Source organism: Mycteria americana, chromosome 8 (genome assembly GCF_035582795.1).
Source record: "Mycteria americana isolate JAX WOST 10 ecotype Jacksonville Zoo and Gardens chromosome 8, USCA_MyAme_1.0, whole genome shotgun sequence".
NCBI lineage: Eukaryota > Metazoa > Chordata > Aves > Ciconiiformes > Ciconiidae > Mycteria > Mycteria americana.
The window spans coordinates 42,972,297-42,999,208 of NC_134372.1; the positions used below are offsets into that span (position 1 = coordinate 42,972,297).

General features: G+C 37.1%; 1 protein-coding gene across 10 annotated transcripts in view; it reads left to right on the forward strand.

Moving 5' to 3' along the window:
* Window positions 1–26,912, forward strand: part of WWOX (WW domain containing oxidoreductase) — a 541,645-nt gene that overhangs the window by 62,167 nt on the left and 452,566 nt on the right. The window contains exon 6 of one of the 10 annotated variants that reach the window (XM_075510869.1): window positions 14,623–14,673. The exons of the other annotated variants lie outside the window; for them this stretch is intronic. Coding sequence (XP_075366984.1) covers window positions 14,623–14,658 — 36 coding nt within the window. The 3' untranslated portion in view covers window positions 14,659–14,673. Of the gene's footprint in view, window positions 1–14,622; window positions 14,674–26,912 lie in introns of those variants that run through there. 10 annotated transcript variants of the gene reach the window in all.

Genomic DNA, 26,912 nt, shown 5'->3' on the forward strand with positions numbered 1-26,912 from the left:
CTATGATATTTACAGAAAGAGCACATCTCATAACTTCTTTACCAAATTTCAAATGATGAGGGTTAAGGAGAGTACAGATGTACCTGAAGGTGTAAGCTGTAGTTGTCTACTTTCTATTCTTAAAGCATATATAGGGTTACAGCCTACATATGTTTGTCAGAGTGATTAATGGCTTGTATCCATACATTAGAACTGAGAGTATTAAGATTTATATCTTTTTGTTTTGAAAAGCAACAGCAAGCCCATAAATACATGCTAAATGTACTCCGTCTGATGAGCATGTGACCTATAGTGGACATTTACAGTAAATGACTAAAGCCATTTAGAGGGGTTTTTTAAAGCTATTAAATACACTTTAAAATGTCATCAGATGTCATGAGCCATGTATGTAAAGCTGATATTTATATTTATCAGACACTTTAAGAACAGAAAAGGTCTTGCCTTTGTACCTGTTTCTTCTTTGCTTTCTAAACTGATGAATGCATTACCAGTGATAGGGGAGGTCAGGATAGAAAAATACAGATAGTGAAGGTCCAAAACTTTTCACAGTGTTTATTTACATAGCTTATTCAAAGTGCCATAAGGGTGGCTGATATGTGGTATAGCTTGGTGATGGAAAAATGCTCTAAGTTACAGGGATTACTAAGATACCTAGCACCTAATTTAGATACCTAAATTAGATACCTAAATTAGGTGTTGTGGGGAGTTGTCTGAAGCCTGCCAATAGGAAACAGTATGAAGAGACAGTATGAAAGAAGTTTATATAGACTTTTTGCCTTCTAAATAAGATATTAAATACATTCCAGGACTGTTAGAAATGTTGCAGCTCTATCTCCTTTAGTAACTTGGCCCAGAGAGCACTTCTGAGGCATGCCTGCTGGTATCAAGCTTGATGGTGGCTGACCCTGAGCACTGGGTTATCTTCCTTTGGATACACTGTCCTCTGTCATCATTACACCTACTTCTGTCTATTTATAGGTTCTCTTTGTACTGAGATATTCTAGGATTTTTTCCCTAATCCATCGTGTAACAACGGTGAGAAAATTCTTGTCCATTAGAAGCAATAGTGGGTCCAGCACTGGATTTGAGTTACATCTGACTGACCTTGCATGCATCAGCACTGCAAAGTTGACGTGTTCAAGCGAAGATGTACCCGTAGCTTGAATCTGCAGTTTGTATAAACGTTAATAGGTTCAATGCACATGTGTGTGGGTTTGCGTTTGAGGAGGAAATTGGTCAAACACGTGGCCGTAACTAGTGTAGAAAACTGTGATTTTGAACCTCCAGCATTTTATTTCTGGGATAGATACAAAGCTGTTCATAATATATATTTGAAGAAGACATGAAAGATTTAATTTACTAGCTGTCCTACTCAGCCAGCCAAGTAACACTATTATTTCTATAGCACTCATTTTCAATAGAAATCCTAGATTACTTTAGCAAGCATAGGCAATGTGATTTTGTATGCTTTTTTTTTTTTGGTCTTGTACAGGTTTGTGAAAAAATCTTCGAACAAAATGTTTTTGAAATGTTGTTTTGATAATCTAGCTATTTTTTTCCTATACTGTTGATGGATTTAAGGTATCTGAACTGACAGTGAATGAGCTGTATAAGAATCTTTTAATGATACAAGGGGGTATTGAATGACGGCAGACTTTTTTAGCATCCCTGAACAGTACAAATTGCTAACATCTTTGCTTTTCTGTAAGGAGTACCTGCTTAAGGCCCAGTGGGGTTAAGAACGTTGTTTACTCTACTCTTGACTCGTGCAATATAACAATAAAAAAGTGATTAAAATTTAAGTAGTCATGAGAGATTTTCGCTATATCTAATTTCTTGAATGCTGGTGTGCATTAAAACTGGAGCATTGCATAATACTGTTGTGGTAAGTATTACTGCATTACCTTGTTTAGCAACCATCTGAAATAAGAACAGTAATTTTTTGATAACTAGTCTTGTCCAAATATGCTGAGTTCAAAGATTGTTTAGCATTAAGATCGTGTTGTTTCCTCTGTAGGTTGTATTAATACTTTCCTCCATAGACCTGTATTTTGATGTAGTTAACATACCACAAAAATCTTTTGCAAGACAAAATTTGATACTGAGTTTCTCACATCAGAAAGCATTTTCAGCTTCTGTTTTGGGTAGGTAAAGATTTGAGTAGATTTCACAAGGAAAGCAAGAGAGAGGCAGTCTGTTTTCAGGGCCTTTGCTTTCATCATGGAAAGAAAGAGGTATGTATTTTAAAGTTGGCACCTGCTGATATGATCTAGATGTTCTTGGTATTGAAATTATTTTACTGTATCAAGAATATGAATGCTTTTGAAAATGTACTGCAGTTTTATGTAAATATTCTGTTCAATATAATTGAATCTGAATTAAACTTACTTTTCTTATTGTAATAAGTACTATCATCTTGTATATTATGCTAACTAAGAAACTGTCATCTTAATTTACAGTAAATGATACAGTATCATCCTTGCTGTCAGATAAAAAGATTTTTGAGAGTAGGTGATAGCTGTGGATTCATATAACAATTGGTACAATTAATATGTGTCCAGTAGAATTGAAGCTTAAATTCTGAAAAACTGAGAGGGGAAAGTATTTCAGGGATGGCATATTTTAAAAGAGAAAACAAACCTGCGTGTGGCTTCAACCCAGCAGCACGTGGTGGCTGTCATGGCTCTGCAGATTCCATCGTTGAGCTTCTGTATGCGGTACAAAGTGTGAGTGCATGCAACGGGAACATACTTCAACTAGTTTTAAACTGAATGGAAAAGGGCTTTATGTCATGTATGCATAGCAGCGTGGGGTCCAGTGGAGGCTGCAGAACTTGCATGGGAGTCTGGAAAGTTTGGGTAGGTAGCTTGCATTGATGTGCTGAGACTCTGTAGTTACTGATTTGAAAACTAGGTTAAAGGTAGCTCAGGAATATGGCTATACAAACTGAAAGAACGAAGAAGAAATTTTCTTTTTTTTTTTGCAACTGAATCCAGAGGAGGCAGTGAGGGTCATCTCCTTTCTATAAGTGGCTAGACTGTTTCATCTGCTGTCTGGTTTAAGTGAAATCTGGACATACTTGTGGTGCCAAAGAGGAATTTTTCAGGACTTCCATTGAGCAGAAAGCCACAGACTCTCCAGCTTTCATTTGAACATCAGCAGCGGCACGTGTGGTATCACTGTTGTTAGCAGCATCCACTTCCCAGCGCTGAGTGGACTCTGCCAACAGAGGTGGATACTGTGCCCTGTACACCTCAAGCCCTGACAGAAAGCTAAGAACTGTCATTGCTGCTCATTGCAGGGTCAGAGCAAAGTAGGTTTGGAAATAAGCTGCTTCGTGTGTACTATCTTTTAGGTGTACTTTTAAAAATTTATTTCTTTTCTTTCCCCCTACGTTAGCTAAACTTCAGCAAGAGAAGTATTACCACGTGCAGAATGACCTATAGCCGCGTGGCCGGGATAGATTCCTGTGAGTTGTGCGGTTATATTAGCTCCCTCGGGTAGAGGAGAGACAGGAGCACAGATCCCTTACTTCCTGAGTATTTTAAGCATGATCTGGGGATGAGATTAGCTCATGGAAATGTTACGGTATAGTAATACCTACCTTCTGACTTTAAGTCAGGTTTAGCTGTACATTAGGGGTAGCAGTTTAGTCCTCAGAGGTGATAGCCCTATCTACCTATAGCCCCTTTCGTGTCCAGACTTCTGGCCTGCTGTAACAGCTATATCTTTTCAGCCTTGGACTTGGAAGGGTGCTCCTTTCATTCAAGGGCATGCACGGTTGCAGTTATCTGGGAAGCCATCTGCAGTTCTCTCTTGTGTAGGTGCTGTGGAATTTGAGCATTATAAGCATATAATACACATTCCGAAACTTCAGTACACAATAGCATCTCTTCACTGACCAGATTGTGTATTCAGTTAAAAGTGGAAGATAGCAGAGTTAAGCATTACTTAATATCTGCTGTTCGCCTGTACAGCTCCATCCGCCTGTTCATCCTCTATTTCTCCAGACTTTCTTTTGGAAGAGTTGGAGAGGGGGGTGGTAGAGTATAAATAAGCAAAGGCATCCTGTGCAATGATTCGTGCTAACTTTTCTGACTCTTGAAAGCCGTGCTTTAATGTTCGGAACTGAACAGTGGAAGTGTGTGGGGTGGCTTTATTTACTTACACCTCTTTGCTTTACGGTCTTTTGGAAGCGGTTCCTCGTCACCATGTTTACTGCTTTGTAAAGTAAATCTTTGGTTTACTTTAGTGGCTGGTTTGTATTTTAGCCAACTTGTATTTTAGCCACTGATTTACAGTTCTGCAACATGGATATGTTTAACACGAGGATGCCCCCATTCGCAGATAGGATAGCATTATTTAAAATTGATTAGTAAATCTTTGATTTACTTTTGCAGTCACGGTTGGTTAAAGAACTGTTTTCTTCATGTTCAAGAAGCACTTGTTCTCTCTCCCCAGGTCTCCCCAGCCTACAAAATGTGAGTTCCTTGTCTGTTTTTGAATCTTATTTTTCACTGGTTTACGACAGTTTATTATATACTTTTCCATTATGAGGAAGATGATTTTAAATATAAACAGATCACATTTAAACAGTGCTTTCTAAACTGATTCCATTTTATTTCATTAGTTTTGTCTCATTATAATGTTCTTGCTACCATTAGTATGTTAATTGTTTCTTGTATTTAAAAAGCTTTCTGAACCAGGGCTCAATCATCTGTGTATAAGATGAACACAATTTTTGTTCCTTTAAAAGACTCAGTATCAGATATGATCCATTAAGAGTTGGACATTGCAAGGACATCAAACTAAGGAAAGAGACTTTCTGAATACCAGAATAATTGAAACCACCAGGACAAGCTTTTTTGAGATTCTGTTCCAAGAGAGGCAGACACACACACTTACTGACTCACATATTAGTACCTCCTTTGCCAGACATATCAAACCAATGAAGACTGTGGCCATCTGAAACTGTGTTATTGAGTTCACATCTCATAATTTTGCAGCATCTAAACCAGCCACGTTTCTTCGCATGGCACATGAAGTCAAACTGAAAAATTATATTGAAATGATAGGTTAGATTTTGTTGCCAATTTAAGACATTTCACACTTAATACTTTTATAATCTATTTACAGGTTTATTTGAACAATGTGCCTAGATTAATGGAAACTGCTATGGTTTAATTTCTGTATCTGACTTGTTATGGCCACCATAAAAGTGTGTCCTTCGTGCTACTTAAAGGAGATGTTAGATCGTCACCAGTTGAATTCGTTCTCTTGTGCTGTACAAAGGTTTTGCAGGAGAAAAGTTTGGTCTGAAATTGTAAATGTTTCCTCTACACTACAACCAGAGACACAAGCAGAAAATTCTGAAACTCTGCTGACATTTTTACAGTTTTCATTATTTTTAATAAAAATTCTTGTAATACAAACACACCTGCTTCACATGGTTATGCTACATGTATGCTGAATATTTACAGCTCAAATGGATCTAATTACTCTTGATTGATAAAATCTCAAGCAAAATTAAGATACAATTGTACTGTAAAATGGCCTAGAACAACATCAGTTTGAAATATTCATTAATGTAAGATAAAAGAGAAAACCTTTAGGGCCCAGAACACTTCTCTGAGGACACATGCGGTTATTTTATTCCGCATTAGTTTCACTGATGGCACATTGTTAAACACAATGAGTTATAAGAAGATATGAAGAAACTTGTATTTTAGCCACTGATTTACAGTTCTGCAACATGGATATGTTTAACATGAGGATGCCCCCATTCGCAGATAGGATAGCATTATTTAAAATTGATTAGGAGCAATCCACAGCAGCCTGCCAAATTGCTAATGGAAGCCATTTGAATCAATTCTCTCATATAATTTAAATGCCATTTCACTGCATATAGTTTAACCAGGAAAGAATCCCAGCTTGCAGCCGGTAAAATTAATTATTTATTATCTTTTCATAAATATTTTCTTGGTCCAAAAAATGTAAAAACAAAATAAATGCTTATACTCTGAAACTTTTTCAGTGTATGTGCACTTCACAAGGCCAATTTGAGAAATGCCATCATATTAGTTTTTACTTACGTATGTCAAAAAGCATTTTTATCTACATGTCAGGTTTTTTTCTTACCTGATAGCTTTTTGTGGGGTGTGCATTTAAGGCTAAATCACAAATTGGATTCTGCTGTTAACTGAGGGGCCTATTCAGCAAAAAGTATATATAGGCTTTTCTCAGAAGGTCATGGAATCCATCTTTGCTGAGATGATGAAGCGGGGAACTCTTTTGGCCCCAGAATCGCTTTTGTCCAGATCTGCCTGGCCGTCCCACAGGGCAGTTGTTTGACGGCATAGAATTCATTGCGTGAGGTTTGGTGTTCGCTGTAGCACTCTCATCCATCACCGAAAGATTGTCCTATCTATGGGTTAATTTTATTGTTGTTTGCTTGAAAATCAATTGAATTAAACTTGAGAACTAATGGTATATTGCCCTAGGTTAAAAATAAACATTCTGGGCTTTGGCTGGTATTGGCTGAGATTTTGCAGAGTCAGCTCTATGCAGGAAGAGTATCTTTTAATTTCATGCTTTGCCCACTCATCTATTGCACTGCCAGTTGCAACCACTATGGTGCCAAACAAGGGAAAAGATAGATCACGTAAAAATATAGAGCAACGTTGGTGCTGCAGCAGCATAGGAAGTGCATTACGGGGGCTGCTACTCTTCAGACAGAAATAGCATATTGAAATACTTTCTGGTCGTCCTTTGCTGCTGTCCGTTGTGACTCAGAGAACCCAAGAATAAACAGCAGTGCCTGTTACTTTTTTTTCCTCAGTATAAAAAACATATTTCACTGTCTTTTGCTCACAAATGGTGATGGATATTGTAAGGGTTAAAATATGCCTGAAAATTAATCAACCCTCAGTTGGCCTTTCTTCACTGGAGTTGATATGTAAGTTGACCTAGAGGTGTAGTAATAATATATGTCAAAGATATTTAGCAGGCTTTTGCCATGCGTGCCTATATAGATATGGTGGGCATATGACTGGACTGATTATGGACCTGAAGGCTCTTCCCCTGCAAAATATGTGTATCAAGGCAAGAAAGGTCAGCCTGCAATAAGGGTATTTAAGAGAGAAATCTTCAGCTGCATTGGCACAGTTGGAAATCTAATACCTGTTTAAGCAGCAAGGTCTTACAGGTAGTCAGGTGAACATATTTGAGAGACTGTGAAATTTCATGAGTAAAAAGGAGAGAGAAAAACCTTAATAAGAAAATTTCTTGAAAATGTGGGAGAATCCTTAGTTCTGAAAGTAAACCAAAGGACTTAAATGTCAGATATTCTAAACAAGGGGAGTTAACTAATGTATGTTAGGTGTTCCCCCAAAAACAGTACACACAAAAGCAGGGCTGTAGGAGAGATGATTTGGGTGCTTTTTTTTTTTTTTTAATCACAGTAAGAAAAGCTTTATGTAATGGGACTATAGTGGGTTTTTGGTTTTTGGTTTTGTTTGTTTGTTTGTTTTTTACTGATAACCCCTCTGGGGAGAGTTACTGCATTTGTAACATTAAATGGAGGAAAAACAAATGGTCATGACAAAGGCAATCAAAAGCACACCAGAAGATAGGCGTTTTGAATAGGCACTCTGGTAGAGCCTTGTAGAGGGGACCCACTCGTCCCTCAAACAAAAGCAGCGGTCTGACTATTCTAAGGGGAATGTGTCATATTTCCCTTTCTTCTTTGAGACCACAATAGTTTTGTAGAAAAAATAACTTATCCACTGTAAGTTATCCTTAACTGTATCCACTGGCATTTTAAGACTAATAAATAATTCTTCACAGTCACTCAATCACTCTCAGTGCAGACTTCAAAAGGTAATTTATTTTGCAGATAGACACCTCTGACAGCACTCTGGAGGCCATCCTTTCAGACATAACCACTTTCAAGAAACCAGGACTAAAACATCCTGCTCGATCAGGTTTTTATGTGATGAAGCCACTCCTTGATAGAGAAATCTAATCGGTACACTGGGGAGGGAGAGGGGCTCTGCTACTGTCTTTTTTCGTTATGGTTTCCTGTCCTGTTAACTAAGGAGAGGGTCCGTAACACGCTTGCTGGTCTCATTGCTTCATACACAAGCACCAACTGGGAAAGGAGAAACCTTACGTTTACCCAGCATGTTCACATATGCCCAGCGTAGCATGGGATATGGTAAAAGAAAATGGTCGCTGAAGTAAACAAAGAGGTTTTAAACACTTTTTTATTTATCAGAATTAAGAAACAAAGAAGAAACGGTTAATGGTTTGGGAGGCCAAACTTGGAGGAACTCATAGATTCTAGGTGTGGGAATGACGGTGGGATATAAAAGAGAGAAACTTAGTTAATGGGAGAGAGCTGAGTGAGCAGAGACAGATTTTGGAGAAAAATAAGCGACATAGTTTGGTATCAGAAGGCATGATTTTCATTTTAGCTGCTAGGCATTAAAATAGCTAACACTTCACAAAATTGACTGTAGATCATACAATCTTTTCTGAAGTCCGTTGGTACAATAGTTTAAGAAGTGCTGTCTGTCTTGGGCAAAGTCTTTTGAGGAGTTAGGCAGTACCTCTTGTTTTTTATCTGCTCGTTTCCCTGTCTGAAGACAAAGTTCCAGTATTTCTTGGTGATGCAGTTTGAGTAGGCCTGGCACCGCACTTGTACTCCTCAGACATCAACATGTCTTTTGGGCAAGATTAGGAAAATGTATTAATAAACATAGTGGCAGCTTGAGTCTTTCGAAAAATGGGTTTTTTTTTTCTTATTTCTCTTCATATTGCAAAACAGATTACTGTATATTGAGAGATTAAAGCCTTCACTGGTACAGTAAAGAGACACTCATATGAATGAAAAGAATTTATTTCTATGCATTCTTCTTTTATCTGAGTAAATGAAGTTTAGGGAGATATACTGCCTTATTTCATCAGGAATTTCCATTCTGAAGGGAAAAGAAATGGAATAGGAACTCTGTTTCTAAATATCTAAGGTTACAACTTTGCTATAACTGGAAATGTAACTCCCTGTTATGGCAGTATTTGATCCACTTGCTGATTCTGAATGCTGTCTGGATTACTTAGATATATGTTTCACCATTAAAGCATTTTCCCCTTTTCTGTGTCTTATGGTAAATATGCTATAGAAAGATATTTTTTTTTTAACTCTTTTTGTAAAGTTTTAAAATAAAATTTACAGCTGGTGAGGAACATAGCTTTTACATACTGGACCTTATCATCTCAGTAACCAATTTTTTCTTATGTCTCAGAACTCTCATTAATTTTTCACAGGCTTGTGATGGATAGTTTTTATTTATTCACATCTGAGGTTCTGTTGTGTGAAAAGGACTCATTTTATAACATTACATATTCATGGCTTGGGATAGATGGGATAAGGAACTTATTATTAATGTGTCACAGTGGGAAACTTACTCTGGGTTCATTTGCGAATCTTGTTAAATGTGGTGCGGTCAGCAGACAGTACTGAAATTTTTGATACATTTTATTGGAGAAGGGCAAAGAGGTTCAGTGATGCTTCCTTATCTAAACAACACAAGTGAGATGGTGTCTTTCTAAATGCATTTGAAACGCTATGTCAATAACGCAAGGGTAGAAGCAAAATATGCCTGAACAACAGTAAAATCAGAACGACGCTTTTTATTAATGACTGTTTCCAAGTGCCATTTGGGTCTATTTAAATCCAGTTTGCTTAATTAAATATTGTTTTACTGTTAACAAAAACATAGGAGTTGCTTGCAGTACAGTGAATGGATACGAGCGTATTTCAAAACATAACTTGATTTCTAGCAAGTTAGGTTTACCTAAAGCAACTGATCGTGGCCATATTTCACTGAGATTCTTTTGTAAACGCACAGTGCCACTGTGCAAATTCTGAATATATACATGCAAAATTTTTTGGAAATCAGTAGACAGTCTATGTATTGAACACTGCAGCGTATAAAATAAAAACTAAAGAGGTAAAGTTTGATATTAATTATTTTAGAGTCCTAGAATTGGATCTGATTTAAAAGAGGCAAATATTCTTTTCATCGGGTCACAAAGATCCTCACCTTCAAAGCCGAACATTTTGTACTTCTTAAAATTTTAAAGTAGGGGCTCTGCCCGATGTACTTACGTGCTCAAAATTAAATTTTTTCAATTAAATGCTTCCATAAGCATTTTCCTAGTTAGAAATGGGCCCAGAGAAAAAGTCTGCAAGTTAGCTATACTTCTGACTCCCCGTTATTTAGCACCTATTGTTACCTTTGTACTTATGTAATTATTGGAAATCTAGAAAGAGGCGTTTGTTGAGGGTTTTTTTGAGTATACTATTCACTACCAAAGCAGCCTGTGGATGAAGGTATTAATGTTTGCGATACCAGCAATTATTCAAACATTTAAGAGCATATTATCAAAATCTAACTGAATTATAATTCCTCTTTGTTTTCAAATATTTTCTTTCTTTTGAAATCAATAATGAAATAGATGAAATAACTTTGAGCTACTTAAGCAGTTTGAGATGACTAGGACAAGACAATTCATGATGGCTGTATTTTAAAGGAAAATCTTCAGTGATGTTAAGCTTTATTAGCGATCCTACCAGTAGGTCAACACAATTATATTGTCATTTATAATAGAAGAGCTGGGCAGTGAGAAAACTGTAGTCTATTAAGAGTTTGTGAGTGTGTGTGTATACAGTGAAATAATATCTAGTGTAATGTGAAGTGACAGTCAAAATTACAGCTTTTCTCTTGCCGCAAGGGTACTTCTCTGCCAAGTATAGTAATATTGTTGTAGCAGTGTTCAAGGTTGTCAGCAGTTCTCGGTTACTCTGCAGAGAGCCATAACTGTGTGTGGAAGCAAGGAGCTTCCTGTCAAGGGAGATACTATAATTTTGATATATATTTGTTGGTGCCAAACTGCAATTAAATAGGAGGCGTTGGAAGAGCTTTTATTTAACCAACTCAAATTTGTTGATTAATTAGTTAAAACCAAAAAATCCAAAATGAAATCGTCATCTTTTATGAACATAGTTTAAATTAAGAATTCATCTGGTATTTGTCTGTGCTCGAAGTAGTGTGTTATTTTTACAGAATAAACTTTATTTCTGCTGATGAATTTGGGATTGCTGAGGATGTATAGGGCATACTACTTTTAGTTACAATATTAGCTCTGAGGCTAATTATCTATCATAAAGTTATTTTAAGGGGTAGTTATAAACTTCAGGTTTTTAGAGGTCAGCATGGAAACTGTTTCTTCTCAAAAGCACATTTTTTCCGAATGTGTCAGGACTTCGACAACATATTGTCACAAAAATGTGTATTATCATCCATATTGGAAGCAGTAAAGAATTTCTCCTATTTTCCCACGTTGAAAATGGTGATAATGGTGTCAGCAGTTTTATTCAGTTGAAAACCATTTTTCTTGATGATTAGATTAAACAAAATGAGGTGGGGGAGAGAGATGCTTTGGAAAACATTGCTTTAAAGAAAATCAGGAACTCTCCTGCTGTCCTTCAGCAAAGTATTGAGCTATGAACATACTTACATGATCTTACTACTCGCATGATGAAAATGTAGTGATACGCTAATATGACTTGCTGAATGAAGCCTAAAAGATTACTTAGCCAAAACCCCCACTGACTTTTATTGACTAGTTTCCAAGTGGAGCTGCCGATGCACGTTGTGAGGTACTTCCGTACCCTGCCCCTCCACTATCTTCTTCCCTGATTTCAGTAGGTATCTATAGGCTGCAATGCCTGTGTGCAACTTGCATTGCAGAATTAGGTGCTACTTAAAGCAAAGCAGAAGCCACAAAAGCTAGCACTTTTTTTCAGATGGGTATAGAAGGAAAGAGAAGATAATTAAAAAAATAAATCACAAATAACTACTTTTCAATATTTTTATTTTAACTATAGCTAAAATAAATGTCAAGTGCTTTATACTGAGGAAGCGAAACAGAAAGCAAGAGGCTTCCTGTAAGTTATTTTTCTCAAAGAAAATTGGGTGCTCAGTGGGGACCTTGCACGACTGGGATAAGTTGTTCCACTGTTGTCTCAAGCACTCTTGATTTATCCCAAAACAACTTGCAGGTTTAACTCATTCTGGAAGTCATATGTATCTGATTTATAGAAACGGAGTATGTGCTGAGGTTTACAGATGTGTTGAAGAGCTAAAGTCATACCTTCAGGTGGCCCATTGAGTAAGCTTAATGAGTAAATGTAAAAGGTAGCAGTAATATTTATCATTGCACTGAGGCCCATCCATAACTGTAGGGCACGTCTCTGACTCCTGTGCAGAGGACTTGGCCAAGCGCATTGTGATGGCTAATTGGCTGTAAGACATAGGAAAGATGCTACAAAGAAAAGTTTTGAAAATTACAGGAAATATCTGTTTCATGGTGTTTCTCTCTGTGGCTTCCTACAATGCTTTGACCAGTGTTTCTCTTGTTATCATTGCTGAAGCTTTTTTTTTTTTCTGGTGGAGGGCATTAAGCCTAGAATCTGGGCATGTTATCAGAGCTGATTTCCCCATTTTTTGTAAATATATAATTTACAGAGGTATCTTATGATTTTGTACCTGTCATGGTTTCAGAATTTCCTCAGTCTGTCCAGCTCTTTGGTTTATGAACATCTAAATCTTTGTTTCTAGCTCCTTTGATGTCACTAGAAATTTTGCTTTTTTTCCTGTGAAGCCTTGTCTTCGCTACAGAAGCATTGGTGCTCAAGAGGTGATCATACGATATCTGTTTGTATACAAAAATGCACATACCAGTCTACACCTCACTCAGCATCTTTACCCTGCGTGGACACATCCTATGTGTGACAAAGCAGTTTACCAAATGTAAATTCCTTCCCATTGCCGTATTAATATCTTGGGTCTTTTTTTAATTGAATAAATATATTACACAGCAGGACAGATTATTTTCTTTGTGGCCTTGCTGTTGCAATTTGAGAACAGATACAATTTTCTTCAGCTGAGGAAGAAAGCAACATCTGTTCTTGGTTTCCTGCAGCTTGCCTTCTTCAGACAATGCATTTACATGCACAAGTTGAATTCCTTCCGAAGAAATTGAAAATTAAAAGTTTGACCCCTCCTTCAAAGCAGTGGTTACACTGTGACAACAGTGGGTTGAGCTAAATTCAGCTGTGTCAAGCAAGAACTATAAAAGTAGATAGATTGCCCTCTAAGCTTCACTTTATTGGATATTGTAATTGACATATAGTTGTCATTTATAATCATCTGTCCATTCCTGTGAGTTGGGAGCAGTAAAGTTAATTGTGGCTGCTCATTTGCATTAATCTCACCTCTGAAGGGTACAGTAACCCATTAATATCATGTCATGATGAATTATCACAAATAACATTGAACATATTGATTAATGATCTCTGAGATTTGTATCTCGTTAAAATATTTTGTTAGCTCTTTAAACTTTTAAGCAGACAGTCAATGTATGCGGGAGAGGTTTAGAGATCACCCAAGAGGTGATGAAAAGTTATGTCATACATTTTGGGTCACTAATTAAAACTTGTTTAAAAGGTTTTGTACTAATTTTTTAAATGCTTTTTCCTTCTAAAGGTGTAGAGCTTTGAAGCTTTTTAATCACAAGAATTGTCTTATTATTGTTCATTGCTTATAAAGATAGTAATTTGTGTTAGAGTCGAGATGACACAAGGAAAAAAACAGGAGTAATAAGACTTAGAAACTGCCATAATTTCTGTAGTTTCTATTTTATAACAAGAATCATGCTCAGAGTAGCATATGTTTGGTTTTTGAAAAATACAGTTTCCTTCTGTTTAAATTTTGTTCTTAATGCAAAACTTCTCTTGCTGGTTTAGCACTCGAAGTTACTTGATTTTTTTCCCTCCTGTTCTTTCTTTATACATACAGACATATACATTAGGATGAATGAAATGCCATCCAGTGGGCAGCATGTCATTTGAAGTAGCTGGTAATTAAATATTTTACCATTTTGATTATTACCTGCTTACATTTCTGTAGGCTAAGTCGCATAAAGACTTTAGGGAGGCAAGGGGATTTACACCATAGTTCAAGAAGGTGACTTGGCAGGACAGAAGTGACTCCTTTGCATATCTGAGTATTGTGTTTCAAGAGTCTGTGAAATACGTAATATTTTAAATCATTCAGCAATCTATCTTATTGCAAAGGTTTCTTTGTCTCCTTCCACATGAGGTTGCTGCATTTGAGTGAGTCCTTTTTAATAAATCATAACTCTAGCAGGTCCTAGATCTGTATTCAAGAGGTGGTTCCCTTTCTTCCACCTGCAGTAAGCTGCCAGTATAGTTATTTGAGGGCAAACTACTCATAATAATAATAATAATTTCTTAAAATTATTTGAATATTCTTGGTGTTCACTTCCCAGTTTTTCTTTTTCTTGAGTCTGAGGAGATGAATCGCATATGCAGAATATTTTGGGTTAGAGCTGCTTTGTTTTTTCAGTCTGTCTCATTCTTTTAGACTGGGTGAAAACAAGGAGCTAGTCTGGCTTTTTTGCTTTGGATAGCATCATGGGGCCCTCTCAGGAACTAATCCTCACCTTTTTCTTCTAACTATTGCCCTTGTTGCCTAGGATGAAGTTCACGCACTCTGCCAAATGTTGAAATAAGCTAGTTTTGTAGAGGAGACTAATGTGAAGATTAGAGCAAGAAAAATCATCCTTTCTAACTTGAAGATATGATACGGCAAATCTTCACAGGTGTGCCATGACTTCTGCTACTCTGGACGTGTACAGTGGCTAATTGTATCGCATCGCCTTTCCCCAGGCTGGGATTTTTGTATGTGAACTAACACAATTTTAACTTATTTGCTAGCTTTTCTGGCCAGCCCCTACAATCTTCTTTCAGTAATTCCTGAGAGTCCGTTTCCCTGGCACACGAGGCTGTAGAGTCAAGGATTATATTCTAGCTATAATTTATGATTAACTAGATTTATGGCTGAGATCCCAAAACAGCCTCAGTACTGTGGCCTGAGGAATTAAAGACAAAATGGAGACTATCATTCTGAATTGTTTGCTTCTCTGGATTTCAGGAAAACTCTTAGATATATTTGAAAAATAAAAACAAACCCAAAACCCAAACCAAATACGATTTGCAGTTGTGAAACAATTCAATTTCATAGTAAGGAATTTAGCACTAAAACACATAAAGTCCTCAGCCGTTATAGTATTAAGCTATTTAGTTTAAACCTTATTGTTTGTCACCGAAAGCCGACGCAGTGAATAATGCATATTAGACCCACCTCCCGCTAATGCAGCCCCCCCCGCCAAACAAAAAGGGGTGGGGGGGAAGGCAAGTAGGGTTCATTTTTACCCATGGTATTAATCCTTATTCATTTTAAAAACCTGCTAACGGAAATATTTCCATTCAGCTCATTAATCAATTGTGATTTTCATTCCCTTGTTTTGTAAAAGCTGTTGCAATAAATACTTTTTTCACAAAGCGAAAATCTAAGAGATGGATGCAGCAAGCGTAATTAATAGCACCCAGTTACAGAAGATCAGCAAGTTTGTGAGATTCACATGCTGCTTTACCATATGGCTGCCCAGTAGGCGAAAAATTTGATTAATGTTTTGAAGTAGGTTTTTTTCAGCAAATATTACAGCCCCAGATGAGGAATTTTACTTTCTAGTATTGTTAGACTTAACTAAAATAACAGATCTTTTGATTTAAAGCTAAATAATATTTTGATCTCATGAAAACTACATGCAGAAGAATTACAGTCCTGCTGTATAAAGAATGGACCCTATAACTTGTTTATAACTCAGCCAATAATGGGTAAAATTTTGTTTAATCTTAGTTTTTCGTAATTTGATCGATTTAAGATATCAGTACAAGTGCATGAGTTTTGTAAAAAGGATTTCCCCTATCAAAAATAAATTTATAACAACTGATTAATTTTAAGTTGTCGTGCTGTTTTCCTTTCTGTTTCCTTATGTAAAAAAATCAGTTAAGCAGTTTGCTGATAAACAGTCAGAAAATATGTGGTCCCTTCAGTAAAACATTATTTTAAATAGTGTTATGTTAGCAAAACTGTACAATGTATTCATTTTGCTTTTAAGTAAGTAATTGTTGTAATAATTGTAATTAGTATTTAATCTATTGATTTTCCCCCCACCCTCCCCCATGTTTACCTGAAATGAAAAATATTTACAAAAATGCATCCGAAGAGTATCACGACTTAGGATCGAGTGCTCTCATGCAAAGCTAACACACAGCGGGAAGTTTTGCTTTTCTCACAAATTCTCAGTTTAATACAAGGAACATCAGCAGCTGGTAAAGAACAGATTCAGGGTGCTGAGCCGAAATGGAGTGGAGAGCAGCTTTGAATGGAAGTCTTGCTGAGCTTCCAGAATGCTGAAGATAAAGCATTACCTAACACTACTCTGCCACTTTGGTTTCTTCTAATTGCTTCAGGTAATGCTGAGGTTCAGAGTCTGGTGGGATGATGAAATGAGAATTCTGCATTTAAAAAAATACATTTTTGCAGTTTGTACATCATCTTAGAAATCACTGATTGATTGTAAGGGTATGCTAACGTGAAAAATAATTCCGATTTGACTGGCTGTACATATCCCCAAATCGGAGATCTTGGCACAAAGTGCTTATCTATATTGCTAATTTCAAGGGAGGGACTGCAAACTTGAACCTAACAATAAAATAAAGCTGAGTAAAAATAAAAGCCATCAGTTGTTTCCAACCCAAAATTTTCACCATTGACAACTCTAGGCAATGCGTGACAATAGAGGGTGACCAGCTGCATTAGTTACTGGCGTTAAATGTCAGAGGTAGGAAACCAGCTATGAAGTTTTTTTTACGAAAAGCGTAAAATGGAGCGTAGCTGAGTTAGTGAAATTATGGCTAGTACTTCTGGAGAATACAAATGTCACAACAACTTGTGCTTTAGATTAATAGGCAGCTAACAGATGACAAAGCAATGGGACCAAATCCATACCTTTAATATAGACGGGCGGATTGAATTGTTTTATTCTTTTGAGAAAGGACAGTTAATTAAATTGATACAAGCTTCCCAGGCTTGCACTGTTTGAAGATTGCCTCTAGATTTTTTTTTTCCTTAATATTATCAAATTTATTACAATTTGCAGAAAGTATGAACATTTTTATTAGGGCATTTTCCGTGTATTATCTTTTTTCTTGTCTATATCGGTGATTCTCTTGTCAGTGATTTATTTCTAGTAAGAACACACTTTATGTTATGAATTTATGTAAAATGTACCAGTGTTTCCCTTAACCTGTGACTAACTACATGCTGATGTTAAGATATTCTATTATACGCTCATCAAAATGTGGAGAAAATGATATTTTAGTACTTAATTTTCTTTGTTCTTAGTTTTGATTCAATTATTTAAGAAATAAGCAGAGTTTTCAAATATTTTAATAGTGGGACTGAATTTTTAATTGATAGCGTCTGCAGAAGAAGGTTGCTTGAACTGTATGTTTAAATTATACCATCGGATGCAATTATTGCTTGATCTGAAAGAATGGGGGCTATTGGGGGATGTTATTGTAAGTGTTGCAGGTTGCTTGGCTTTTTAATTCCGTAAATAAAGGAAAGTGTTGACTCTGGTCTATGACGGCCGTTTCCTCTTAATGTTCACATTTTTAACTGTTTCAGAGTTGCTGTTCTGCTTTAAATCTGTAAGGGATTGTCTCTATGAAGAGCCTGTAGAGTGGTCCCTCTAAAAAGCTCCTTAGTGTAGTACTTTGAATTTTAAATCACACACATAATTCAAAGGTAATCTAACTTTCAGTGTTGGACTTAAGTCCATTCAGTTAAATGGAGAAAAATGACTGACATAAGGAATGAGTTATTGATTTGTTGTAGGAAAATGACTTCTGTAATATGGGAAGTATGGTAAAAGGAACAGCTTAATTATTTAGGGGGCACCGTTGAAAAAAGTGCTTTTGCAGCATTGCATATTGTCTAAATAGGAGTTGTACAACAAGGGTTTTTAATAATTCTTTCTTAAAGACAAATTGTAGTGGTTTTTTTTTCCCCTTGTAAGATGGAGCTCATCTGGTTGTTTAAAATATTAAATATTTAGGTGTTTAAGATATAGTATTTGTGCAGCAGAGGCAGAAAAGCAGGCAACAAAATAATTTTGTTCTTAATGCTAAAGGCACGGCAGCTTTTAACTAGTGTTTCCCAGTTATTAACGTTGTGCTTTGTGGAATCTTGATGTCTGAGGGCTGGACAAAAAAGAAATGTACACAGAAAGTTATTCTGAAGCGCTTGTTTTTAGTAGGTGATATGAACTTTTAAAACATGAATTTATCAAATAAATATATGTGGCAGTTTATATCTGTACAAGTAAAATTTTTAAACTATGGTATTTGACGATTTATAAAATATCAGATAAGATATTTGCTTTGTTTTTTTCCATGTTTTTTCTTTTGATTTAGTGCTTTTCTTTGCAGAAGGACTACAGTGTCATGTTATTTTGACTGCAGCGCACAATTTTTGGCGGCATCTCAGATAAACAGAATATTTGTGGTTAATTGGTTGAACATGTTCAACAATTATAATTACATTAAAACCGTAATGTGTTTGAACATTTGCCCACTGCAGGCTGCTAATATGTGCTAACTTCAATTTCTGTCTTTATGACTGGAGCTAGCTTGTAGCTGGTTTTATTGGAAGTATCTGTGCAAAGTTTAGAAGGCAAATGTATTAAAGCACTTCTAATAGCACCAGGCTGTTTAAGAGTTTGCCACTATGTCCAATATATAGGCCCTTCTTTTTAGGGATTTATATTTCAGTCTTAAAATTTCCTGTCATCTTGAAATTAGGTATGTAAACTTTCAGTATTACTGAAAAGAAATAGGAGTCAGTATTATTTTTATTAAGTAAATTTTCAGGAATACTAGTTTGCCTTTCTGTCGAAGACTTCCAAATGAAATAAAGAATTGGAAGCTTCTCCACTTTCGATGTTTCAAGTCCAAAAGATGTGATTTATATTTGCTACTGCACTTTAAGGGAATGGCAATAGGCTGAGTACATAGTGAATACAGAAGAAGTTAGACGTTAAATTCTCAGAGTGCTAATGGAATTAGGGGTGCAGTCTGATGGATTTTCAGTACATAATTCCCTGGTTTTGTTTGCTTTGTTTTTTTTTAAACTTCCAAGCAGAAGTCACAATCTAGTCTTGCTTGAGAGTTGTTAGTCGTCATTATTGTAGGGTAGGTAAATAGTGCTGGTTTTGACTTAAAAGCTTTGGCACTCGATTACCTGAAGAATCACCATTCTTTTGTGTGGATGATACCCTGCAGCTCTAAAAAATAGAGGCAATTATGCTTGCAGCCCCTTGTTTTAATTGAGTGAAGCATAATGACTTCTCTTCTATAATGCTCCATGGACTCAAAGCTGCGCACGAGAGGCTCCCCAGGGACCTGCAGCATAGCCTTTCCCAAGCACATGTTTTTTTGGGGAAAGTAGCTGAATGGAGGGGTCAGCCAGAGGCTGAAGCTGGCACAGCAGGAAGCAAGAAGCAGTACCAGCTCTTTCCCCGATGATGCAATCAGCCTGCTTTCTGTTCACTTCCAGTATTTTGTCCCTTGTGCCGGCTGGCGTTGAGCTCCAACCCTGGCTTCCTCTGCTCCTTTCCTTGTCATGTTTTTCCACCTCGGTAGTTCCCCTCCCTCTTTCTGTATCATATTATGAAGAGGTCTCTCTGTTTATATGTTCACATGCTAAACATTTTCATATCTTTTGCCTGTATTTTTTTTAAATTTAGATTTGAAGATATTTAGGGCATGGGCTTCTTGTTTGTGTGTCTATCCTCGGAGAGCCTGCAGTTTGTCCCTTGAAAACCAAATGAATTTAATGCAGCAATTTCATCTTTCTGTTCCTGAGGTTCCATATCTCCAAAATAAATCTGCCCTTGCTCATGGCACTGGTAAAATGCTTTGAAAGACACTTTAAGAAAAAAGGAAGAAACCCCCTAAAAACCTTTTTAACTGCAATATAGCATATTGAATGGGTTGGTTGGATTGAATTGAATTGGTGGGTTGTTCTCAGTTTTCTATAGGTTCACTAAGGTCCCCTGAGATCTGGACTTCTCCTCTTCAATCCCTGTAGTTTGACAAGATGTGTTTGCGTTGGGAAGGCAGGCGCCTGCTTTTGCTGGGCAGAAGGGTTCAAGATCATCCTACCAAGTGGAGGCTGCACACCTGGGAAGCCCACTGAGCCTGACAAAACAGCACCCGACTGCAACAAAGTGCCCAAAGTAGCGAAATGCCGTGTAAAGGCACCAGAAAAAGAACCGAGCTGTGGCCGCTTTGCTGATGTGAGGGACTGGTGAGGAAAATCTACACCTTGCAATGGGGTGAGACTGAGAAAACTGAGGCCGGACTGGTGAGGACTGTGATAGAAATGGAGAGTAAGTCCTGGGAGTGACGTCCCTGGGAATAGTAAGTGGTTTTGAGGGGAAGGCTGTTGATGATGAGCTATGATGCAGGCCACCATATCCCACTGGCTGGCTCTTTCCCAATTAACCAAATCTGCCTCTGTTTTGGTAGGATCAATTTTAATGGCATTAAGTGCTCATGAGCTAGCTACTTTTTGGAAAATTGGCCTGACAGTCTTCAGGGAAGTCAACCTTGTAACTCTCCTCTTAACTTTTTGCTCTCCAAAGCAAAAACTGAGCTTCTTTTGCAGAACTGAAATGGATGACTGGGGAGGATGCTCGTGGAGGTAGAATGAATGATTAACTCTAATGGCAGTGTTTAATTGTTCAGGCACTGATTCTGCAACAGGATGGAAAAACATGTCTGTTGGTAGAACTCTGAAGGAACAAAAGCTATGCAAACATTTCCCTTGACCGAATTAGCTTTAATTTCTTGTGAGAGTTAATTCCTTGTAATATTGGAAAATATGACTAATGGATATCTCAGAATGTGGCTGAATTAAATTGTTCAGGATTACCTGTTCAAGTAGAACCTCTATTGCGTAAGTCTATACTAGTAATTATTCTTTGGGATTTTTTCTGGTTTTTTGACTGCTGATATAAAAATATAACTTTCTCTTATTATTTTAATCTTCGCTTTTCTTCCTGCATGGATCATTTATTTGTGAACTGGTTATTTCAGTAAGGGCTCAAAGGTAATTTCATGGTTTATAGAATTTATATCTGAGGGTTTAATGAGGAAAACATATTGTTTTCTAACACATGAAGTAGAGAATCTTTCATTATATGTTTATTTTCCTTCTCTAATATTACATGTATATCAAGTTCAAAGCCTTGAATACACCTAAGTATAAAATTATTCCTTTCCTACACATGGGAAATATGAATGTCTGCAACTCAAAAATCAACACACACAGACTTAGGAGGTGATTTTATTTTTAATGAATCTACATGATAGAAATGAACTACTATTCTGTTTGTGCATTGTGCTATAGTATACATTTGAAAATACAATAACAGTATATTACTTTTCTGTGATTTAGGTTAGGAATTAATGCATTCAAATGAATTTAAGAGCCTTGGGTATAATTCATACAGGATGCAAGTCCCTCAGTAGACCTCTCATGAACATTATCAGATTCAATACTTTGCATGGTCAAACAGATTAAAATTTGACCAGCCCCCTCTTTTTGCCATTCGTTAAACTCCAGAATCTCTTTGAATGGCTTTCTTCTCAATTATATAGAGTAAACTTGATTATTCGGTGTGGGGAAAAATTAGCAAAGACAAGATTTCTGTTTGGTATGTTAATTTGCGAAAGTGTCCCGTTTTCAGGGTGAGTTTGGTTATGGCAGATCAGGTTGGAACTAAGGCTGCTAAATATCAAATTTCCTTTGACCCCTTTCTAGGTACGTTTTCCGAGAGCTTTCACTTTTATCTAGTGTAGAGTTATCAATGCTCTCTCACTCCAAATCAGAGTCATTATCTACTATCTAGATTGCGTTTATTGTATGGCTCGTGCCTTTGATTTACAATTATGTAAACTGGAGGATGCTTTCAGCATCAGTTTGATCTTTTAATGGATCAACAGCTTTGCTGGGATGCCTCCTGAAGTACTTAAAATATATCTGACACTCTCTCTGGTATTTTGGCAATTTTACATCCTGTGTTAATTATACCACAAAGCACAAAATCTAATAGCAATTTTCAGAAAGTGTCTTATGCTTAGAAGGCTTTTGAGCACTTGTGACTGATTCTGGTGTGATGAAAGTATCCTTTAAAATAGCTTCTAAGTTCTCTGATACAGCAGGAACTAATTCCGCTTCCTTGCAGTGAAGGTTTGAAAGGATTGTGCTCTTAAGTACAAAAAAATGTAAAATGTGTCCAATACTTTGAGCCATCTCACAGGGAAGCTTAAATACAGATTTTTACACTGGAGGGGAGTAAGTATTGTAGTAAGTACTGTTCAATAGTAATGCCCTTGTGTTGCTGATTTATCAAAAGGTCACTGGAGCATCTGAAGTTCTACAAATGTGAGTGTTGCGTACGCTGAAATTGGTATCTCTGTATGTCCTCTGTTCATCATTTGCCATGTTATCCTTCAAGTGTTCTTACTGTAATGGAGATAAGTAAAACCCTCAGTAAACTGCTCATACTACATTGCTGGAGGAATCAGGCCAGGAACAGGCATATAGGCTATGCAAAGTTATTCAGTCTCTGCTAAGTAGGCTTATGGATGTGTGACATGGTGTAGGCTATCTACTTTGCCAAGAGTTTTTTTCAGAACAAGTTCAGCCTGGTTTGCAGGGCTTAAAATTCCCCCAAATGTCATGGGATTGACAGGCGTAGCTATCCACTGTCTGTGCCCAAGTTTTGAAAACACAAACACACTCTTCTATCGCTGTTCTTTTTGCTTTTTTAACCTCCAGTTAGTCTGTATGGTAAACCTTCTACAAACACAAACATCTCTCAGGTTCCTTTGGTGACAATTACACTGTGAGACAGCGAATACCCTCTTTGCCCTTCTATTTAATATTCTCTCTTCAAAGAAAATTGCACAGTTTCTTAAAATCTGGGGTATGAAAAGTAGAAGTAATGATGTATGGCACTTTTCCTGAGAGGAGCAAAGAAAGCATTCCAGAACTTAATTTCTTAATATGCTGTTGCATACTGAATAAAAATATATCTATGCCTGTGTTTTGTCTTTAAATGTAGTGATAGTCCTTGTCTCTTGCTGGTTATGGAGCATATTATATAGCGATAGCATGTAAGGAGTCCATGGACAAGTTAAGGCCAGCACTTAAAGGGTGAAGGTCTTAAAATCTTATGAAGCTGAAGCTCATTCTCATTGTTATTGTTTTGCTTTTGCATGAGAGGAGGGGCTCTGCGGGTTTTCTAGCCAGCCCAGAAGCCCAGAGATCAGAGTCTGTTTCCATTTCTTCTTGTTGCTGGACGTGATTGATCACCCAAAGAGGAAAGGAGGAGCAGTAGATGTACAATGCTCATTCTGGGGAACCCTAGAAAGCTTTGTGCTTTATAGGAGATGTATACTTCTCAGAGGACTTCTTGTTTGATTGGGTTTTGGGGTTTTTTTTAGGATTGCAGGCTCTCGCTCATGTAGCTTTCATGATGATTTAGTGCTTGTAAGACATCACTGAATATCAAGGAAGCCTTAATAAATCTGAATTGGTCTCAGCGTGGATGGAAATGAAGATGTGTTTATATTTCATGTTGGGATGATAGAATGAATTATGTCAGAAACCTGCCTCCTAGAAGAACTGGGAATTCTTGAAAAACAGTGAAAGAATACAACAGCCATAAAAGAACACTAAGATCCGTAGAAGGTTTTTAGTGAGAAAGAGCGACATTGGAGGTGTATTATGTTAATGTTTGGAAGATACACCAATGCTACTGCCAGGGCACAGCAAGGGCAGGGTTGCTTCATGAGGGAGGGTGAGCCAGATGCCAAGAGCACCTACCAGGGCTCAGTCTTACAGCATCTCCTGAGCAGGGTGGTGATAACGAGTTCCCTGGACAGTCCCAGAAAAAGCAAGAGGGTGACTCAGGTCCAGGATCCATCCAGGGCGTCCAGGCAGGAGCAGCAGAAAGGGCTTCAGGGGTTAGAGACAGGACTGGAGATGAGGCTTCAACAGAGGTCCAAGGTCCATCTAGAAGACAGGGCTCAAGACAGGTACACCTACAATGTAGCTCAGGTAAGGACAGAAGGGCCCAACCATCAGGAGCGTGGATGGAGCTCCTGGACCACAGAGAAAAGGGTGCATGGCTGGAGGGTGCAGGGGAGGCTGCACAGGGTACTGAAGACTGTGACAGCTAAATATGTCATCAGTGATCTGGGACTAGAAAAAAGTTTCCAGTAAAAAGTAATTTTGAGATTTCTAGCTTCATAGCAGGGATAAATTCCGATATACTAACTTGCCTTTAATAGAATATTATTCTAGTTAGTCCCTCTGATTTCAGAGTAATACTTCTTTTCTGTCTGTACCCTCAGTTGCAGTACTTTGACATGTATCACCACATTTTAATGGGAAAATCATTTCTTTTTACTGTAACTTTTAAATTTTATTTTTCATTAAACCTGTTTTATTGACTTAAGAAACGGATTTTAGCTATACCGGTGTAAATCCAGAGGAAGTTAATTTATGCTGTTTTTATACCAGTAAGCATAATCTGGCACATTCTTGAAAAAAATAGTTGAAATTGTTTAGTCAGCAGTCAAAGCTTCTTGTTAGAAAGTTCTCAATCTGTAAGAGTGCTATTGATAAAGGAGCTAAAAACCTCAAAATTGATTTATTTGTTATCAGCTCAATACAGTTTGTCTGAACACCGAACTTGCTTTTTTGTTCTGCCATATGATAAAGGTATTTGCCTATTTTGTAAAATCTAAGATGAGGTAAGCTTGTGTACAAGCTGAGCGTAGGACTGGAAACAAGGACTTCCAGAATTTTAACTCTTGTTTCTGTCACTAAATGAGGTTGTGACCTTAAGCAACCTCTTAGGTCTCGTTTCTAAAGCAAGCTGAATTCCCTTAGCAGTTTATTTAAAAGTCACTAGGAATTCAGCATCCTTTAATATTTCTCTATTTTGTTTCTGTAATTGTAAATTGAGAAAAAGATAGTCTCTTTTGGAGAGTCTAGTTATGCCAGACCCCGAGCCCTTATTACAGGCTGTGTAGTTGCAACGAACATCCTACTCCAGGCATGCAAACTGGGAATTAATGTAGACCGAAAGTTTGGAGTATTTCAGGCTTTATTTTTTTCCTTTGTGCTGATTTATATAGTTACTTGAATTACTTACTTTGCTATACTTAATCTATCATTTTAATTTCAGTGAATGTTTTGACAGTAAATGTTTGTAAAGCAGCTAAATACATTTTTATTGGAAAGGCTAAAGAAGTACAAGTAGTTTTTTTCCCCCAAGATAATTGCTTATGAATTTTGTTGTAATTCTACTAATCCATGCTTTCAACTGGAAAACTGTTGCATGCACGGTCTCATTTAATCTAAATGTGACAGTCACTTGCTTTTTATTTAGTCCTTGGCCGTTAACTTAGAAAATCTGTTGCTTTAGCAGTGGTTTTCCTGTTCTGAGAGAACTGGTGGATCTCTTTGACATGCAGTAAGGCAGTTTCCTAGCTATGGAGCTGGTCCCTCTGATGGGGGGGCTAAGCTTGCCCCAGTAATTAGCTTTCCCTTTCACTTTTGCCCAATAGTTTGTCTTATCTAGAGGAACATGAAGAATCCATCTGCCCTGTTCCCTCCCTTCTTATGCTGGTGGAAGAGCAGTTTTCCATGTAATTCCTTTTGCAATGACTGGTCACACAAGTGGAATATTTTACACACTGCACAACTGAGATGTCTGGAAATACCCCGAAAAAGAGTGGCTCCTATCGCACACAGTTAAATATGTACTTAGCTGAAACTCAATGCCCATTTACTTGAGCAGACTTGAAAGGGAGGGAAGAACAATAAGTATTTTTCTTACTGTTCTTGAAAACAGTTGGTGCATAATCTGTAGATTTCTCTAGTATTTATTGCCATGTTTTCTCAGTGTTTCCATGCAGAAGTTCCTAGCGCTTTTAGAGTAAAAAGAAGAATGTGTTTTATCAGCTAACTAGTGAATGTTTTTTGCACGGAGCATAGATATTCTTTGCCTACTTTGTTTATTCTTCCTACGATGTAGTTTAGTTTTTTTTCTTCGTTGTATTATTTCCTGCCTCTGCCTCAGAAGGAATAAGAATACCAGCAGGGCCGAAGGGGGGTTGCCTGTTTATGACCACAGATGACTTGTTTGAAGTCTTATCAGTTGTAACATTTAACAATGTAAGGTCTTGGGTTTTCCCCCCCGTAGTTTGTTTTTAAGGCAATGCTTTAAAAGTCAAGTTGCACTTTATTTATTTATTTAAATTGTATGATCTACTTTTTGCATATCGTAGCCTTTGCTTAGTTTATACCAGAAGTGACCTAGTTTGCATTTTCTTTCAATGCTATAAATTACCCTATTTTTTTCTGCTGCTATCGAGGTTTGCTACTAGTCCTTCTGAAAAATTAGGATTTTAATTTTTTTCTTCCTTCTAGCCAAATAAACATAAAGAGGGGTGAGAACACAGGAATCGGGACTGGATTTTTATGGCTTCTTGGAGGCAGGTTTTATTCCACTATGTGCTGCTACTTTAGCTTTTGATGAAGTTATTTCATTCATCTCTGCCATGACTTTGCTACCTTTGAAATGCCTAATGTGCATAGATTGTTGGTGTTTAGACGTTCTGCCTAGACTTCTTTAAACGTTGAAATCTTTTGAAGCAAGCAACTAGATAAATGAGAAATATTCTGTAAATGCATTAGGTATATGTCATGTGCCATATTTGCAATGGTAACCGGGCAGTGAAGAGTGGGCTTGACTTTAGTCCTTTTTTTTCC